The 20,574-nt window shown below is 44.3% G+C and overlaps 1 protein-coding gene and 1 long non-coding RNA gene across 4 annotated transcripts; one reads left to right on the top strand and one right to left on the bottom strand.

Moving 5' to 3' along the window:
- LOC110436640 lies at positions 10,137-11,319 on the top strand. 3 transcript variants are annotated; one of them, XR_002454453.1, is made up of 3 exons: positions 10,137-10,264; positions 10,601-10,810; positions 10,902-11,319. It is a non-coding gene; the product is annotated as an uncharacterized LOC110436640 (long non-coding RNA). The 3 variants fall into 3 exon arrangements; XR_002454455.1 differs by having other exon boundaries at positions 10,709-10,810; XR_002454454.1 differs by lacking the exon at positions 10,601-10,810 and having other exon boundaries at positions 10,138-10,264.
- Positions 12,744-18,554, bottom strand: LOC8073570 (beta-glucosidase 12). The gene is made up of 13 exons (XM_002447981.2): positions 18,348-18,554; positions 18,058-18,127; positions 16,638-16,696; positions 16,369-16,444; positions 16,185-16,262; positions 16,021-16,108; positions 14,983-15,238; positions 14,420-14,535; positions 14,125-14,336; positions 13,757-13,788; positions 13,560-13,662; positions 13,298-13,406; positions 12,744-13,213 (listed from the first exon to the last, which is right to left on the bottom strand). Exons 1-13 carry the CDS (start codon positions 18,492-18,494, stop codon positions 13,033-13,035), a joined length of 1,527 nt encoding a protein of 508 aa, XP_002448026.2. The 5' UTR covers positions 18,495-18,554; the 3' UTR covers positions 12,744-13,032.

The raw sequence follows: 20,574 nt of genomic DNA on the forward strand, positions 1-20,574 counted from the left end.
CTAAGTAAAAGAAACATTTTTCCAACAATGCTAACAAGCACATCCTGCGCACCAGTGGGGGAAGTGCAGCAACCGTGCTCGTAGCCTCCGCAGCGCGGCGTGTTTTTGAGCACATGGACCGCAGGAGTGCCATTAGCCCAAAAAGGGGGGAACTGTTGGGGAACAGCTGCATCCTTCCCCCTGGTAGCGTCGAAGGTTATCCTTCACCCAAGGAACCTCCGACGCCTGAAGCGTCGAAGGATATCCTTCACTGGAAAATACTAATGTTGACGACTCATCTGGTCGTGCTAAGAGTGTGCAGGGACTGAGACACCGGCGGAGGCCCACAAGCAAGGAAAGGGGGGAACCTCCGACCTTCCCGGGTCCGAGGATGGCGAGAACGCGGCCAGGCCGAAGACCTCCGACTCGACTAGGCTAAGGAGGAACCCCCGGGGTGGCCGGGACGAGCAACCTCCGGCCCGGCCAGGCTGAGGAACCTCCGACACCGAAGTGTCGGAGGATCCGCGATTGGGCGGAGGATCCAAGCCTCCGACCGACTGAAGCCCCAGACAGAGGATAAACGAAGGGCTTGCAATGTGAAATTACACAGGTGACTTAGGGTCAGTAGACTGTGATGTAAGAATATGCTGGAATATCCTCCCACCGTCACGGGGTATTTATGTAAATGTCGTTATGTCGGTTTCCGGGCCCTATATAAGGGGCGCGATGCCGTCGTTAATGGAGAGAGAGAGCATTCACTGTTTTCACCTACCGTTGAGCCTACTGTCCGTTGGAGCTCAAACCTCTCACGGCACCGAGTGAGAAGGTTCACGTTTCACCGTACTGCTGGGGAGTGCGGAGAGCATTTTCCCAACAGTTCAAAAAAAGGTAATGTTGAATTTAGGTCGTACATTCGATCATCCAAGCTGATCGTTAGTTTGATTAATATAACAATCTATCATGCTTCACCTTGTAGGCCCAGACCGGTTCGTCCATGAGTGACCAGTTGAAACAAGTTGCAAATGGCTGTGATGTTAGGGTCAAGTCATTTGTTGGCTATGACGTGAATGGATATCGTTTCCACACAACCGGTTATGAGCAGATTCGACCCAAACGAAAAACCACAAATAGTGGAGTTTGTACGCCTGGCACGGATGGCCTCGACTATCATGGTAGAATTGAGGAAATCATTGAGCTCTTGTTTCATAGAGACAAACCTCTTAAACCTGTCATGTTCAAACGTCACTGTGTTTGATCCACAATCAACAAGACGAACCCCTCATCTTGGGCTAGTCGAGATTCGGGAAGATCCATCTATCCTGGAAAAGATGTATACATTGTGGCTCAACAGGCCGTCCAGGTGTATTATACTCGATACGCCAACCAAGACAAAGAGGATCTTAAGGGTTGGGCTATTGTGCACCAAGTATCTCCACATGGTAAACTACCTGCACCAAATGATGATGATTACAACTTCAATGCAAACACATATGATGGACAGTTCTATCAAGAAGATGGGCTACCAGGGACATTTGAGATCGTCTTACCGAGCCCAATTGAAATGGAAGTGGACAACGAAATGGTTGATGGCGAGGTCGATGGAGATGTGGTGGTAAATGTGAAGGACATAGCAATGCTTGAGCAATTACTTCTAGGCAATGATGATGATGACAACATAGAACCTTCGGATAGTGTTATCCATTTGGACAATTTTGACAGTGATGATGAGACCTATGATCCCAATCATGAAGATTATTCCTAATACCTGTAATACTATATTTCTTTATTTTGTGTTTTGTTTATATATTCTGAATCTATTTCTAATATATGTACTAATTAATCTTGTTCATTCTTTGTGATTGCAGGTGATCGAACCAAGATGGCGAGCAGACGTCCACGCCGTGAGACGCCCTCGGTTTACGGGAGAGACCGCCCGCGCCTTCGAGGTGAGGGGTCCTCGTCTGGGGCAGCGTCCAGGGGAGGTGACGAGAGGAGGACCAGGGGCAGCCGTCGTAGGAGGCAGCGGTCTCCTCTAGCACCACGCGAGCTTGTGCTAGAGGAGGAGCACGTGACGGCCACGACCACAGACACGTCGGGGGACGAGGCAGGTCAGCAGACGGGCGAGGAATGTGAGGGAGCCTTGGTGCCCGATTGCGAGGGAGGCGAGGCGCCCGAGGACGAGGGAGGCGAGGCGCTTGAGTGTGAGGGAGGCGAGGCGCTCGAGGGCGAGGGAGGGGGTACCACTGCTCGGACTCCCTACGAGCGAGGTCCTGCGAGCCTGCCTCCGGTACCGCTTCCTCACAACCGCGCAGTGATTCGGCCTGTGGCAAAGAGGTAACTAACTATAGATGTCATCACAGCTACTTCATAAGATATGTTGGAAATCATAAGAGAAACTAATAAATTTTCTTAATCACTTGTGCAGGACTTGGTTGGTTTTGTCGGGTACTACAGCACGCACCCCTGCGAGCGTCCTCGGTGTTTTGTGCAGGAAATGGTACCCCGGCATTGTGAAACTGTCCGAGGAGCCGGTGGTGCGGGAGCCGGCCTCCAACTGGGATAGGTACGCGCTGGCCACGGATGACACTTACCGCAACAAGCAGGAGCGGGTATTAGCGGAGTTTTGGGTAAGTCTCTCTCGCAGAACATTGCTTAATACATCATATTCGTTGGTTAAAACTTTTATTGAAATAATGAATGGATACATTGGTTTTGTATGTAGAAATTTTTCAAGGCCGAAGAAGGACTTGAGGCCCAGGCGGATCGGGCGGCTACTACAGCTTGTAGGAAGTACGTCACCGAGATGCACCACAATGCGCGCATCCAGTCCCACATAGACTACTACAGGTCGGTACTTCACCAGTCCCTCCCCAAGCCTCATGCAAGACAGGTTACGCTGACCCGAGACCAGTACCTTGAGGTAGGTGAATAACATTCACAATGATTCGTTTTGATATTAAGTGGGTTCAATTTTATCTTCTAATGTGTCAAATACTCTGTTGATGATTTGTAGGTGATTCCCTGGTGGTGTCGATCGTTTCCCGAGTGCTGGGCCATGATCGTGGACAAATGGTTGTCACAGGACTATGTTGACACGCACGAGAGGCAGCGGGAACAACGTCTGATGAGGCAAGGTCCGACTCACCATCAAGGCAGCCGCAGCCTCCCTGCATACAAACAAGCATATGTAAGTGATTTTTTCATTTCTTTTGAGACTCAATTATGCTAGATTTCTCACCATCTTCCCGCCTTTCTTGCAGGAGGCTGCGCACCCGGGCGAGGAGGTCTCAGAGTTCTCTGCGTGGGCTATGTCCCACATGGGCAGGGCGTCGTCCTCTGTCTCCTTCGATCCAGCTGCCCCCCCAGAGGTGTACTCCGACCCGAACGTGTACACTAAAGTTCAAGAGTACACGTCAGCGGTAAGGGAGATCCATGGGGAAGATTACAATGTGCGCACTGAGCCCATTGATGCAGAGGCAATCATGAGGCTCGGAGGAGGCAAGAAGCACGGGCGACTGTGGATTGCAGATGGTGCCATTGACCCCTCCACTGTTCGAAACCTCGACGCTATCCGAGCACGGAGCACGAGCTCTAGCCAGGCCATACGCCCACGCCCTACTCCAGCACTGCAGCAGGTTGAAGCACTCCAGGTAATGGATATCGTATGTTCATTTTTACACACCAAAATTACAAGCAGATTACTGATATATTGGAGTGAAATATTGTAGGCTGAGCTGCAAGAAACAAAAAGGCAAAGCCAAGAGCAGACCGCGGCACTAACCGCACAGCTAGAGGCACAGAAGGCCGCGTTCGAGGGAGCGCAGAAGCAGATGGCGGAGATGATGGCGATCATGCAAAGTCTTGGGCAAGCATCGGGTGTACCTGTGCTGTTTTCAGCTCCTCCACCTCCTACTCCTACAGCTACTCCTGTAAGTATAAAAGTCCGCTTTTCACTTGTCTTTGCATGTATGTTGGCCTTCGTGCCGTTGTGGATGTCGGCCTTCGTGCCGTTCTGGATGTCGGCCTTCGTGCCGTTGTTTTTGCAGGTTTTGTAAACCTCCCTGTTTAGGGGAGGTGCTGCCAAAATTTTTAATATTGTTCTCCAATATTACTCAAACATGCAATCTCTACTTCTTTGTGCAGCCTCCGTCCGCGGGTTCGAATCATCCTGCAAATGCGTCACCAGGTGATCAGGCCTTTCCTTCACCATCTTCTCATAGGCTACCTTGATGAGGACTCGTGGTAGGTGATGTGGTTGGACTTTAGCGTGATTTGTGGTTTATAGTTGTGACTTGTGTTTGGATTTGATGAACTTGTTGTAATAAACATGTGAATGATGATGAACATGCTGAGACTTGTAATATGGTTGTGATATTATGATTTGTGGTTTCATAATTATGGTTGTGATATATTGTGAGAAATTGGATTGTGCATGATATACATATGTGATGGTTGATATATATATATATGAAATGTTTATGTGGATGGAATGTAAAAAACAAATTAGAAATAAAATTTTCTGTCTCTTTGCCGAGGGCCTTGACCATAGCCCTCGGCAAAGATTGGGTCTTTGCCGAGGGCCTTTGCCAGAGCCCTCGGCAAAGAAATTTACAAAAAAATTTCTGCGTGCATTCTTTGCCGAGGGCCTCCTTGCGGCCCTCGGCAAAGAAGGGGTCTTTGCCGAGGGCCTCCTTGTAGCCCTCGGCAAAGAGTTTTTTGGAAAAAATTCTGCTCAATTTCTTTGCCGAGGGCCGGTGGTAGAGGCCCTCGGCAAAGACTCCATCCCGAGAAACGGCGCCGTTATGGTTACTTTTCTTTGCCGAGGGCCTTGTAGGCCCTCGGCAAAGGCTTTGCCGAGTGCCCGACAAACGGCCCTCGGCAAAGGCCATCTTTGCCGTCTAAAAATTCCCCGAGAGCCCTTTGCCGAGGGCCGCCCTCGGCAAAGCCTTTGCCGAGGGCATTTGGTCCTTTGCCGAGGGCTTCTAGCCCTCGGCAAAGAGGCAGTTTCCAGTAGTGGTAGTACCACTGAATGCAGCGTGTTCCTCGAAATTTCTAGAATAATTTTAGAAAAAAAATCACTAGGATTTGAATTCTAATGGGTAGCAGTTACATCGGACTGCTCTAGACCACGTACCCATTCGCACGTGTGATCGTTCGCTGATTAGCGGGACTGCACAGAGGAGCGTGTGTTCTTCGCTATATTTTGGGCCAAAATTTGCTGTGGCACACGCACACTACTTTCTCGTGACAGCAGATGTAAAGTCCAAAAGCCGGCCCATGGCCCGTGGATTATCATGCTTGACGATACGAGACGAGGCCGCGGAGGTGTGTTTAGGAAATAAGCCAGGCTAACCTAAGGCTGACTCTAGCAAGCCACGTAGAGTTGTTTGGTTGTCTACAATATCTAAACTTGGCTAGCATCTAGTTGTGTTTGGTTGGTTGGTTTGGCTGAGGTAGAGTCACCTCCTTTTTAGACGGGTAACTTCACCATCTTTTGCGGCAATTCGTCGAGCACACGATGAGCAACGACAACGCTAAGTTCCACCTCGGCCGCGGCAACGCTAAGCTCCGCCGCGGCCACTGCACACCAGCACAAGGGTCACCACGACGACAACGGCAACGCCGATGAGCAGCAGTACCCGCGGCCCAGCAGATTCCCGCCTCGGATTCCGTCGGCCAAGCAGTACCCGCGGCCAAGCAGATTCCGTCGGCCAAGCAGACCCGCCTCCGACGCGCGGCACCCTGCAGCCTCCGCCTCGGCCGCGGCCACGTCGCCCGCGGCTGCGCCCACTTGTCGCTTGATGTCGTCCAGCGGCGCCGTGAGGTCGCGAGGTCGCGCACGCGGCGGCCGAGATCCGCCGTGAGGTCGTGCCGTGAGGTCGCGCACGCGGCGGCCGAGATCCGCTGCGACCTGCGCCGCCAGTGAGCTCGCGCCGAGATCCGCCGCGACCTGCGGTGCCTAGGAGGTGAGGAGTGACGGCGGCGGCGGTGCCTTGGAGGAGAGGAACGAGAAGAGAGGCTGGCCAGGTGCGGTGGCGGTGCCCAGGTGCTCTCGGAGGTGGCGGTGCCCAGATGCTCTCGGAGGTGACAGGAACGAGAAGAGAGGCTGGCTCAAGCCAGGCCCCAAGAAAACGGACACCCCCTCCGTTTTCTGGGAGCCAGGCTATCTCGTGTACGGAGACCTCCAGTGGCCTGGCTAAGGGGGGGAAATGGGCAACTAAACAGGCCTATTTGAGCTCCAACAAGCCTGGTTTGGAGATAACCAGTCTACCAAACAGGCCCACAGAGGCCAGGGCCCCAATTTTTTACAATTTGACCCTTTTTTTTGAAGAAAAATCTCTTTTGGATCCCTGGAAAACTTAAACTCAGTTTTGGACCCAGAGGGTCGACGAGGTTACACGTCTCGATGCCATGGATCACGGCGTCGAGCTCCCTGGCCAAGCCCAGCGTGGCGTCCGACGTGGCAGAGACGTCGACGCCGTAGATCACGACGTCGAGCCTTCAACTACAAACCAGCAGACGCCGTCGACCTGGCGTACCCCGACGACCAGATCTTCGTGCTCGACTGGGTGCGCCGGTTGTCCGACAAGGGGAAGCTGCTCGACGCCGCGGACGCGAAGCTGCCGGACGGCGGCGCCTCCGCGCTGTTCGACGTCGGAAGGGTCATGCACCTCGGCCTCCTCTGCTCGTTGCACGACCCCAGGGCGCGTCCGACCATGAGGTGGGTGGTGGAGAACCTCTCCGACGGCTGCTCCGGCGGCGAACTCCCGCGTCTGCCCATCGTTCTTGGCGCTCCCGAAATATATCTCCCTCACCACTTCGTCGGCCTCCGACTCCGGCGCCACGACCGTCACCACCGACAGGAGCACGGCGACGACGTCTCTGTCCAATCCCCTCTACGCCACCGCGACCGCGGACACCATCTACCACACCGCGGAAGACGGGAGTAGGGCCGGCTCCAGGTCCGCGTCCGCTGACTCCGGCTCCGGCCGGCGGTCGTCGTCGCGGCAATCTCCCGTGGCGGCGATCCCGCACGTGGACATGCCGCATGAGATACCCTACAAGGAGATCGTTGCCATCACCAACGACTTCTCCGAGTCGCAGGTGGTCGCGGAGCTGGACTTCGGGACAGGGTACGAGGGCTTCCTGGACACCGGCCACGGCCGCGTCCACATCCTCGTGAAGCGCCTGGGCATGAAGACGTGCCCGGCGCTGCGCGTCCGCTTTGCCAGGGAGCTCTGCAACCTGGCCAAGCTCCGGCACAGGAACCTCGTGCAGCTGCGCGGGTGGTGCACAGACCACGGCGAGATGCTCGTCGTCTACGACTACGCCCCAGGGAGCCTGCTGATTTGTAGTTGAAGGCTCGACGCCGTGATCTACGGCGTCGACCTCTCTGCCACGTCGGACGCCACGTTGGGCTCGGCCAGGGAGCTTGACGCCGTGATCCATGGCGTCGAGACGTGTAACCTCAACGCCATGAAGCATGGCGTCGACCCCTGGGTCCAAAACTGAGTTTAAGTTTTCGAGAGGTCCAAAAGAGAATTTTCTTAAAAAAAGAGTTAAATTGTAAAAAATTGGGGGCCAGGGCCGGGTGGATAAATCAGTCACAACATCTATAGTAGTCATAGTGAATCTGTTAATAGGAATCTTATAAAAAAAAATCGATTCGATAGGACAATCGCGGAAAGGTCATGTAGACCCCATCATTTTCCATTTAGGCCTTCTTTGGCAGCCCAAATTCCCAGAGGGAACCCTGCGAATTCCATGGGCCAATCTCCCCTGTGCCAATCTCCCACGGGCCAAATTTTGGTGCTCTTTGGAAGCCCACTAACCCGAGGTTTGCAGCCCGTTTTCCTTCATTTTCCACGCGGAAATAATCCACGAGCGAGGAGACCGGGAGGGTTTCCCCTTGCGCTCGCGAGTCGGACGCGACGGTCTTTCTTCCTCCGCTCGTGACGCCGTCCGGTCACGAGGCCGCCGCCACCACAGCATCTGTCCGTCGCCCCGGCATCTGTCCGCCGCCGCGACATCCCTCCGCCTCGCTGTTGTTGGTCTCTCTCGTGCGTGTGACGTTGACGCGGGAGTCGTTCTCAGGCGCTCCTCCACCGCCGCCAACTAGCTCATCCACCGTCGCTGCCTCGCTCCTTGTCCGCCGTCGCCATCTCCGCTGCCATTGGCATTCGTCTCAAAGGTCAGTGCATCTATCTGCTAGGGTTTCTGGATTCGCCATTATCAGTTGCAGTAGTTTCTGGATCCGCTAGGGTTTGACCCGCACCTCCATTGCTTTTCATGGATCTTGGAGCTGCAGATTTGCGAGTCAGGACACCCCTACCACTACCCATTGTGCCGCCAGTGAGAGGCATCGACGCTGCCTGCTACAGGACACCACCTCATTTGCACTATATTCTGGTATGCTCTTTTCAGACAGTAACTAGTGTAGCAGCAGTTCATTTTTATTACTTGTTAATCGTTGCTCAACTCAGTGATTGCTTCATGTGTTTAGCCGACTGTCATGAATCCTGCACCTGAATATGAGAAGGTACACTTCGTGTCTTTATTGCTGAGTTCAGACCTTGCTCTTGTCTTTATAGCACACGGCAGTAGCAGCAGCTTGAGATAAATTCCATCTCTTTTGTGATCTGTCATTTTCAAGCAATAGTGAATGAACTATTCAAGTCATCATTAGCCATTCAATGATTGATTAGTTTATTTACTTTAGCTTGTTATGTGAGTGCATCTTGTGTTCTGTTCTTTTGCCTCCTAGTAGTACAGGAGTGGCAGCTTGGTCTTTTCAGTTTTCCAGGAGTAAGGTCATCCTGTATTTTAGTTTTAAGCCTCCTGCTAGCTGATAGTGCATTTCAAGGTTGAAGCTTGATTTAATTGCTTTATATGGCATGCCTTAACTGTAACTCTTGGTTTAATATTTCACATGTTGTTTGGAGCTCTTGTTAGCTGAATAATTAGCATGTAATTTTATCCGTGCCATGTCGCTTTGCTTTTGCATTGTCTTAAAAAATTCCTAATTGTTTCTAGGCTGATATATCACTAGTTTGTGTGTGTGATCATGGCAAGTAGAAAGGCACATAGAGGTGTTCTTTACAGGTCTAGCATTATAAAATTCAGACAAGAGTTGTAGTTCAGTGTTGGACCTTTAGAAAATTCAGTTCAGTGAGCTGTTGTTTTTTCTTTCAGAATTGATTAAGCTGGTCTTAATCTTTCCTCTAAACTGTACTGCTTGCTGCCACCTTGCTATTAGCTACATGGGTTCTAGGTCCAAACAAAGCCGATCTTGCTATTGGCTGCATGGGTTCTAGGTCATTTTCTTCTTCATGTTTGCAAATAGAGCTTTAACTATACTGTTTTCTATCTGAAATTTCATGTTTGTATTAGAACCATACCATATGTCTTGTAACTCTGGCAGTCCTTGTTATGCTGCTATGTTTCTCTGTTGTGTTATCATACGGTTGATCTTAGTGTAGAATAGTGATTAGTCCCATATAGTTGTCCTCTGCTTAGTATTCATGTAGTAGTAACTTTTTCCCTTTTTCTTTTTTAAGTTTTTATTTAGCTTTTCATACTAGTGATTCAGGTTTTTATAACTTGGTGGCCATCAGGGTTGCTAGTAAAGCACCTTCTAACTTATGCTTGTGCGGTGCTAGTAGTGTATTTCATTTATCTTAGTCTAAACTGATAGAAACATCATTATCATGGCTGCTATTATTGCTATTGTGTTTAAGTGCAAGGAACCGTAGATGGAAACATGTTTATTTCGTATATACAATACAAGTGTCTAACTTGTTTCCCTGGTGTTACTTGCAGAGCTCTTGGTGGAGGCAATACATTATTTAAGGAGCTCTTGAGCTATATAATCTCTCTACTTGGGTACTGAACATGCGGTGGCATATGTGACAAGCTTCTGGAAAGGGTTTAAGTTATAGTTTTTTAGTGTTCAAGTTTTTAGTGAAGAGACTTTTCATTTTTTATATATATCTGTCAAGAATTTGTGGATGGAGATGAATTTGTGATGCATGTATTAGCTTGTTTTGATTTGGATATTATTAGGTTCCTGAATCAAACTTTTGCACATGAATTGGACTCTTATAATTCAAATAAATTTATTATTATATAGTGAGCTTTCTTCCACTATATAGTGAGCTTTCAAACTTTTGCACATGAAAAGCTCACTATATAATTTTCTGGAGGGTCGCCGGAATTCTACTCCTCAATTGACATATCAGGCGTTGCCACTGACAGTTGACATCTCAGCTAGCTGAAGACATTCCAGGTTAGTGGACTAAGATAGTTATATAGTTTTCTGAAATTTTTTAATATTATAAACTGCTTTTCAGTAGAGTTGCAGTGGACTAAGATAGTTATATAGTTTTCTGGTATGAGCTTTCATTAGTAGTTTGGTGTATAAATAATTGAATTGCAAGTATAAGCTTCCATTAGTAGCTTACATTACTACATTAGTATACAAGATTATACCATTATCATCTGAAAATTTACTTTTCTGAATCTGGTAGCTCATTAGAGTTGCAGTTGGCAACAAGCTACTGGTAATTTGCTACCTTTGTTGCCCTGTTTTATAACATTATATAAACATATCCCTTCTGGACAGAGTTGTAGAGGTAGGGCTCCGTAATTCTATTAGAGATTCTTATGGAAGTGTAATATCTGGAATATTTATTGTTTGCTGGCACTTTGGCCAAGTGCTCTGCACCACCAGGTGCTTGGATACTGAAACACCGTAGTGACAAGTCTTCTGCCCTACCATAGTGACAAGTCTTCTGCCCTGAATACCATCAGGGACCGTAGAGCGAATTGTTAGGTAGTATTTTCTTTAATAGCTTGTGCTCTTGTGTGCTCTTGTGCTCCTAACCTATTGTAAGATATTCTTTTTTCTCATTGAATAAATGCAGAGTCCTTTGTGGAAATAGTGCATGATTTGAGATGAGCCTGGTGATAATTGAGTGCCTAGTATTTTGTGGGCATGACCACATGAAGGCATGAAGCACATACATTCAATTCCATTGGGCGATAACATCTAGAGGCTGATCCAATCTTCTGGTTGCTGGGTTAAATTGTTTGAACCATTGTAGATGTAACCTTATTCATCTGTATCTTGGGTTCTATTATCTATTATATCGATTTCATCTATATGGAGCACATCTGTATGGAGCATTTATGTTGGTGCTCATATCTTGGGTTCTATTATCTATCATATTGACTTCATCTGTATGGAGCGCTTTTGTATGAATTATATTGGACTCCTCGTGCCTTAATTTGTAATTTATGATGTTATAATATGGTGCTTGTATGTATGATGTAATATAAATTGGGCATATGTTTCTTAGGCCTTGTTTTGTTGTAAATTTTTTTACAAAATGGACACTGTAGCACTTTTGTTTGTATTTGACAAATATTGCTCAATCATAGACTAATTAGACTCAAAAAAGATTCGTCTCGCAAATTATAGACAAACTGTGCAATTAGTTATTTTTTAATCTATATTTAATGCTCCATGTATGTGCCGCAAGATTTGATGTGATGGAGAATCTGAAAAATTTTGTAAAATTTGTGAGGAACTAAACAAGGCCTTATATGAACTAGTAGGTTGGCATTTAGATTTTGTCATTCATGTTCTGGTTCTCCAAGTATGTTTCTTATATGCATATGCATAGGAAGTATATTGATTGGTGATATATGGTTTTTGCTATATTTGGATGTACTAGTTAGATAACGTCACTGGTTAGTGCATGGGTGAATGACTCAGAATGCAGACCATCTCATGTCCAATGGACAAGCAGCAGAAAATTTCCACCGCCGGCACTTCCAAACAGCGGAAGGGAAATTTCTCATGCGGGGGCAACTTCACGGTTGGTGGGAGGGGGAATGGAATGTCCAAGAAATTTCCCGTGGAGGGTTTTGCTCCCTGGGTTAATTACCCCAAGGTTGCCAAAGTAGCCCTTATCGTGATCCATCGGGGGGTTTACCGGAGAGACGGCAGCGTGACGATCCAAATCCAAACGCCGCCTCCATCGCACTCACAACCGGTGCGCCACCGTCCACCGGAGAGGCGGAGATGAAGTAAGCATCTACTTCCAAAACTTAGATTCAAATCGAACTGGGGTAGTAATAATCTAGATAGAAACATTAGGATTAAAACACTATTGACCCTTTTTTTTTTCAATTTCTTTCGATCTACTTACTCCCAAGTTCCAACTCTCCACAATTCCTCTTTGTTTTTTCTATCGGGGCCGAAAAATCGATTTGCTGATGGCATTGCTCCCTTGCTCCCTCCCGTGATGGCGTGATGCGACCTAGGTGTTTTATTTGTTTTTACCACACCCTATGCCTCCGCCACTGCTCCCCAATGCTGTTCACTGTGTCATCATAGTTAGAATGATAACCCCCTCTTGCATTTATGAGGAGACCGAGTTAACATGGTCTGACTCCAACTCAACCCCATGCCAAATAGAACTCGAAGTCCTAAGGTAACTGAACTCATACATAATATTCGACACATATCTAATTATCTGGTTGCCATCATTGTATCAAAGTCTTTTCAAATTTAGGAATTGCTCTTTAATACACATAAGCTCCATCTAAAAATGTGAATCTCCGTTTTTTTTTCCGTTGACTCAGAGTTTGTTTTGACTATTTATTTCTCAACACTTCTTGTCAAGTATCACACATATATAAAAATACATGAATACTTATGCAATCCCAAAGCCCTCAAACTAACTCATCAACACGTTGTAAATCATTCATCACACAAATGCTTATACCATGGTGCATTTTAACATCGTTCTTCAAAGTGGAAAAATGTGCATCGCTAGGATAAAACAGTTGCTTTGAGTCTCTTAGGTAATTGTAACATGTAACAAGCGGCTGTCTTATTCTAGCAAATCAACATGATTTAATTTGCTCTTGAACTGAACCGAACTCAACTCACACTTATTTCCAGAACGAACGAGCACACTACTTTGATATGGCCCAAAACACATGCAACAGGACACTCAATTGTCATTCGGGATGGTCTATTATTTCTCATAACAAGACATTTTTCTGAAGGATTTCCCTAAACCAATGGGCAGAATTCTTGGGATATCGCTTCAATCCGTCATTGTAGTCCACGAAGTTTATCCCAAAGCGGACCGTAAAGGCATCCCTCCACTCGAAGTTATCAAGCAATGACCATGCAAAGTACCCTTTCACGTTTGCTCCAGCCCTATCAAGAATTTAGATGCGATTGTCAAGTCAAAGGCATCTTCATGTTTAGTGGTAGTAGAGTGTGCACGAATAAGTTCTTGACCTTATGGCACTTGACAGGGCAAGGAGATGCTTGTGGTAGTACTCTATCCTAATATCATCCTTCAAGGCTTCCTGTAGTGGCAGGCTATTGTTGGTGGCTTCATCAACGCCTAAATATATAATGGGGGGCATCGTTAGACAATTTATGTTTTGAGCTCTTCAGTTCTAAGTGTATTATTTAGATTGGTGAGTCGATTGCAAAAGAAGATGTAACTAATTAAACAATAGTATTGAAATCAGAGAACCTATTGACTGAAATATACCATTTTCAGTGATGTATATGGTAGGATTTCCGTAGTTTTCCTTCACATGGAGTAGTAGCTCAAGGAAGCCTTGAGGGTAGATGTAGAGCGAAGGTGAAGCTGCCTACAATTGCATACAGCCACTTCTAGAGATGACACATATAGAAAAGAAAGAAAAATTACTAGTGATCTAATTGTTTGGAGAAATGACAAGTTACCTGACGACCAATAGGCAAACCACCCCGAACACCTAAATATAATGGATGCGGTCAGTTTCCAAAGTTGAATTTGAATCACTATACCAAAACACCAAAGTAGCATCAGACTGCAGTTGCTGTATTGGGGCCGTGGTATAGTGAATCTTGCTCAAGAAAATTTAATGCAACATTGATTACAATTGTTTTTTGGAAAGGCAAAGGTTACATTTTGTATAACTTCATGCCTGCTCAAAATGCTACAGCATTGTTGAACAAGAGTTATGTGCTTTTCACAGTTGTAGAGACAATACTTTTGATCGAACTCAAAGGCTCTTTGTAAACATTAGATTACGAAGAACAACAAAAGATTGTCAACTTTGTTGACTCACCAGTAGTATTCGCTTGAGCGTCTGTGTTATAGCTCTTGTTCAGGGATGGAGGAACGTCTTCAGTGTAGTATCCGGTGTAGTAGTTGAGCCCGATGAAGTCAAATGCACCTTTGACCAACTTAGATTGTTCCTTTGTGAATTGCGGAAGACGATTTCCTACCAACCTTTTCATGCTTAATGGGTAGTCTCCTCTGATGAGGGGGTCCAAAGACCTTCAAGAACATTACAACTAAGATTTACATTTTTCTTTGGACTTTCCTTTTATGAAATTTTGTTAGGGTCACAGAGAATATACCATCCTAGCATGAAGTCTACAGCACGTCTCGCTGCATCGATATCGGATCTGGATTGGGAGAAGGGAGTAAACCAATGTGATACAATAGTTATTCCAATCTTTCCCTTTTGTACACCCTGCATTCAACGTATATATTATGCAATTGTGAGCATTGAACCTAGAACAAAACCAACTAAAATTTGGAATGGAAGGAGTAGGATTCAAGTTTTCAATTCATATACCCGACCCTATAAAATGTACAACTTCAGAATATACACTAGAACATGGCCATTAAAACTAATTCGTTCAAAAATGAAACATCTATCCACTTCTCTATATAACTTCTGACTCAATATTTGATTTGAAATATTCAAAAAATTCTATAGTTCTAAGTAATTCTTGTGTTGGTGATCTCAAAACAGGAACAAGAGAAAATCTAGTCAGTAAATCAGGTGATTGAACTTCCCCGCTTCACGCCGAACCTATTGAAACTAAACTCGGATGAGAACTAAAGTCAAATGAAAATTTAGATGTCCTAATTGATGTACTATTTATTGTAACTGTGTGAAGAGTTCATTACTGACCTGGTATTTCTCTTTGTACAACCGAACAGTTTCTGCATGGGCAAGCATCTGATAATGACATGCAGTGTAAGGCTCCCTTCCTGAATCCCCAACATTGCACTTGCCCTCTTCCCATGATGAGCACCTCGCTGGCGGAAAGGTACCAGATGCATAGCCCACGGAGCAGAAGGTCCACGGCTCATTGAAGGTGATCCAATGCTTCACTCGGTCCCCAAACTCTTTGAAGCAGACTTCAGAATAGTCCTTATAGTCATTGCTGTACAATTTTTTTTCTTTAATCAGTGACTTCAAACAACAAAGCATACAGGATCAAATAAGTGCTACTTCGAATTTGTGATGCAAGTATTAATTGATAAGGCTTTGTTCCTAAGCTTCTTTGAGCACTAACAGTCGTTGGCACTTTGATACTACATAATGGAAAACACGGTCCTTTTATGCTTACTGATGAGTACTTCATGTCCTAGGTTACCTCTCGACAATTCTATTAAATAGTATATTTCACCGCTAATTTAGAGAGCTGTGGCACAAGCTTAAATGATCATTTCTGTTATTATTATAGTAACTAAGAGTGCTTTCTATAAAATCTTTATTTTTGAACAAGTTATAAAAATGAGTTTTGAGTAAAAGGTAAAATAAGCACAAAATTTTTTACTTGAAAAAATTGTACCAACTAATAAAATCAAATTTGGAAGTAAAAAATAAAGAAGACACATGGGTTGTCATGCAGGGAGAGAAAAACTATGAATATAGGTGAAAAAAAGCATATAGAGTAATTTGAAAAACTTCTAAGTTTTATATATTCTGAAATTCTAGCCCATGTAGGAGCATATGTTGATGGACTAGTTGACAACTAATTGAAGTGAAGGATGTCTTAGGTGCTAACATCCATGGTTAATGATGATTTAATTATGTTATAATGAAAAGTAAGGCAGTTCAAGTACAAATGAAGTAGTCTAACATGACATGTTGAGTTAATATGTGATTATGGATTGAGAAATTGTTTTCTAATATAAGAAGGACTAAACAATAAGGACTCACATGATATTGGGACTAAGAAATCCTCCATATTTATCTTCTAATGCCTGCGGCGAGTCCCAGTGAAAAAGGGTCACAAATGGTTGAAGCCCTGCAGATATATGTACATAAATGCCATCTGGTGGGATCAGGATGGTGTCTAGTGCTTGTATATATACAGTATATACCTTTCGACAAAAGCTCATTAATCAAATTGTTGTAGTATCTGACTCCTTCTCGGTTGACTCCACCGCTCAGGCTTCCATCTGTCATGAGATTCAGTTCCATGTCAGTTATCATTTATCAACTTGGGTATTCGACATGTGCAAGACTATGATGTAGCACATCTGAACAAACATGCCATATACTGACTTGGAAGAATTCTTGTCCATGAGATGGAGAACCTGTATGCATCCATTCCCATATCCTTCATTAGGCGCACATCTTCCTGCAGTTTTTTTCCCGGCAAAAGTCCCTTTGGATGAGAATAATATTTTTGACACGCTTCTGACAGAAAAATGAACAACCTACTAACACGAGTTGGAGCATACAGTTCCACGTACTGGAATTCTCACAGAATCAATTCACATGGCGATACATCTATTTTCTTTTCCAAAAAGAACGTCAAACTAAAACCTTACCTTGTAGAGGTGGTAGGAATTCACGGCCACATCCCCGTTACTTCTGTTAGCGATTCTGTCTGCCAAAACCAGAAACTTGTCAAAAATTTCGAACATGGATCTTTGTGTATTGTTTCTTGCCACTTAAAATTCAAGAAATTTGCCCCTGCTGCTGCTGGTCTGTCCCTCATTGCTTTTTTATTTGTACTACTCTCTCCATCCCAAATTATAAGATATTCCAAGAATTTTGAAGAGTCAAAGCATCTCAAGTTTGACCAAAATTATATAATAAGATAATAAAATTTATTATACCAACTAAGTATCATTAGATTCTTCATTAATTATATTTTTCATAGTATATCTATATGATGTCATAAATCTTTGTAATTCTCTCTATAATTTTGGTCAAATTTAAGATATTTTGACTCTCCAAGATTCTTAGAATATCTTATAATTAACCACTTGACTGTTCATTCATGACAGAATATTAAGCTACCCTACTAATCATAATAGTCCATCAACTCGTGCTTTTGCACGGGCCATAAATTTAGGAGACATAATATTACAATTAAATTACCAATATTAAATTTAATGAATAATATTAATGTGACATAATATGTAAGTCAAATATATAAACTCATTTAGAATAACAACTTACAAAAGTTATTGTCATGAAGTATTAGTTAATATAACTTAAAATGAATTGTCAATGTTATTGATGTGTAGTTTGTGAAATAAATACTTTCCCATGCTAGATAACTATTAAAATTAAGTATTTATTCTATTTATGATGGTGGCATATAGCATTATGATTAAGTTAAATTTAGCAGTGTTACAAGTGTGTAATTTAGAAATATATACAATGTATTTATGGCTAATGAATTACATTTGCATAATAGCTTGTACTAGTATTTGTACATAGATTTGAGGGGTATTTTAGTTTGTTTTTTATGATGTTATAGGCAGATGATTCAGATACAAATTAATGACATCATTTTAAATTATATTTTATAATACATATGTGCGTAATTTAGGGGATTATTTCAAGCTATCTTTCATAATGGTAGAAGTGAATAATTTAAATGCAAAATCCAAATGTTACTTTATGTATTTTTCATCATTGTATAGGAGAATAGTTATTTTTTATAAATCAGAATAGCTCCATTCTGGCGTTGACGATGATGACTAGAGTCTATCAAATTAAACACTAGATGTTTCTGATTATTGCTCAGATTTCTAGAATTAGTAATAGCAAGATACAACTGTGCACACATTATATTGTTTCTTCTCACAAAATCAGGGATTGATGAGTAAAAAAACTTTGAGCCAAATTGCTTAGACAATAAGTCTGTGCGACGGCATTGAGTGTTGGTCGTCATATGTATGTTCGGTTTATAACCCCCTCCTAAAATCCCTGCTTCACGAAAAACTTAAGACATGCCTGCGTGCTTGTGAGTGAAGGTGTCCCAGATGCTTGGCCCTCTTCCCCCCTCCGCCGCACCACCTTCGTACTGCGTGTGAACACCAATTCACCAAACCAACTCGATCGTTAGACTATATGCCAAATTAAAGCCAAAACCATGCAAACACTGAGGAAAAAAAAAAGGCTTGCTTCATTAGCCGATGACCAGTGGAAAATGAGCAAACTTTCCATGATGATGAGTAGAAACTAATGCGAGCTAGCGTACTATATGTATTAACGCCATGTACAGATGACAAAGAAGTTCTTGCCTGATAGGCCGACGATGCCGTTCCGAAGATGAAACCCTCCGGGAAACTTGTCCGGTTCACCGGCGGCAGGCCGGCGTCATCGTAGGCAATGGAGGCAGAGGTGACTGCCAGAAGGAGAAACAGAGGTAGAAGACGACCAAGAAGCATTATTGTCGCTGCTACCCTCAAGTTTGATGCGTGTGGGGCGTACGACAAGAGAGTGTGGATCGATCGAGCTTGCGTAAAGGCTTATTTGGCACCCTGCTATATGTAATCAAGCTAGCTCATGCACTTCCAAAACAGCAGAGTGCAGGGACATGTGCAACTCTGGCAAAAATACGTCGTCTAGCTCATGCACGGCCAAAAAAGCGACAATATTTCGATCCATGAGCATGAGCCGATGAGCGATAACCACCACGATAGGGACATGTGCAAATCTTCAGTAGGGCAACATTAAAGTAGCAGAGAAATTGCTCGTGCTTGCAGCTATGGCTGCTACCTGCCACTCTAATAATGGAGAAAAAATAGAGAGGCTGCTAAGCACTGAAGCGCATCTCCATGACTCGATCGATGATATTATTAGCTTTTGTTTAGGACTTCGGGTACCTTGCTCCGGATAGCAATTGATATGAACCTATAACTCAGCACTCAAGAATCACAAAAATAACTAAATTCAGTACTGGAAGGAGGTATTGGGAAGACCAAGACAGCGTTTAGGTTAGGAATAGTAAGATAGAGATCAGGCGAGGAAGAAGAATAGAATTAGTTGAGGATTCAGTTACAATTACAACGAGTTCACAGCCGGCCACCGGGCAATATATACCTAGACCCACGGCACATAGGTCACACGGAGACGCCCAGACCCACTTGCTTCACCTCAAGGGCCCAAGAGGAAAATTTTGCTTGGCGGCCCACATGTCATTGCTTGGTATTTCCTTTCTTACAGCTTCTGTATCTCTTCGGGCACATAAGATAAGATCAATTAGGCGTCTAATGTGTGTGATCTGCATTAATTTCTTTTTTGGTTCTCTCTCTTTTTAATTTTATTAATTATCCTTCTTTCAGAGTGTTGAGAATTATCTCAATTTAGGTGTATCCAATGACGATAGAAGTATTTTTTTAAAGAAAGATCGACAGGAGGGACAAAGTCCGGTCTCCCTGCACATTTATGTCCTATTCAGTTTGGAGGGATCCAACCCCCACGCATGTTCAGACGTGTGACTCATCTTCTATCTTTCTAGATATATCATGGTATGTGTACAGAATAGTCACTCATTTAAATAAAGTCAATATGTAGTTGTTTTTCAAAGTAGGATTAATCTCTTATAGCACAATAAAAAAATTAGTCATCGACCAAACCGTTCTCTGGGCCAAGCCAGTTTCCTTGTTGTTCTAGTCTCTGCCTTTCATTGGGTCCTGACCCAACTAACCTTTTTTCACTTTTTTGGTGTCAATGCTAAGTGCCTAAGTGGATCCCCGTGCACTTACAGGGCCTTGCACTTGTGAAACCGGCCGTGAAAGAACCTAAACATTGTCTAAAATGGGGTGAATAGGCTTTTTTGAAATTTAGGCATTCATGAAACAAATATGAACAAAAGCTTAAGACAGGAAAACCGGCCTATCCGGTTTCCTCGGAGAACCCTGCAGCAAAACTGTTAGGCCTTGTTTGGATGTAGTCGGATTCGCATCAATCCACATGTGTTGGGGTGGATTGGAGTGGAACTTGAACTAAATTCCACCCCAATCCACTCCAACACATGTGGATTGAGGTAAATCCGACAACATCCAAACAAGGCCTTATGTGTGTCTTTTGCTCTCCTTTCTTCCAAGGTGTCTTCAATCGAAGGTGTCTTGGGTGCTTTCGGTAGTTGAACAATTTGATCAGTATACTCCACTCACAATCAGACACATCCAAGTCGTCGGGGAGCAGTGTAGCTCCATGACCGTCGCTCAAGATCCATTTTCAGGGGTGGTTCTATTAACAAATCCGTCTCTAAAAAATATATCTATTTTTAGGGATGGTTCTATTAAGAGAATCGTCTCTAAAAATATTATTTTCAAGGACGACTGCTTATGTCAACCGTCTCTGAAAATGAGTGATTTTCATAGGTAGATGACTAAGACAACCACAACTAAAAAATAGCTGCAACACAAATAAATTCATATCTTTTTTAGATAAAGTCAGATGAAGACAAAATTTATACTAAAATTATAGAATTCGATGAGATCTAAAACTTTGTAGTTAATA

Source organism: Sorghum bicolor, chromosome 6 (assembly GCF_000003195.3).
Source record: "Sorghum bicolor cultivar BTx623 chromosome 6, Sorghum_bicolor_NCBIv3, whole genome shotgun sequence".
Lineage (NCBI taxonomy): Eukaryota > Viridiplantae > Streptophyta > Magnoliopsida > Poales > Poaceae > Sorghum > Sorghum bicolor.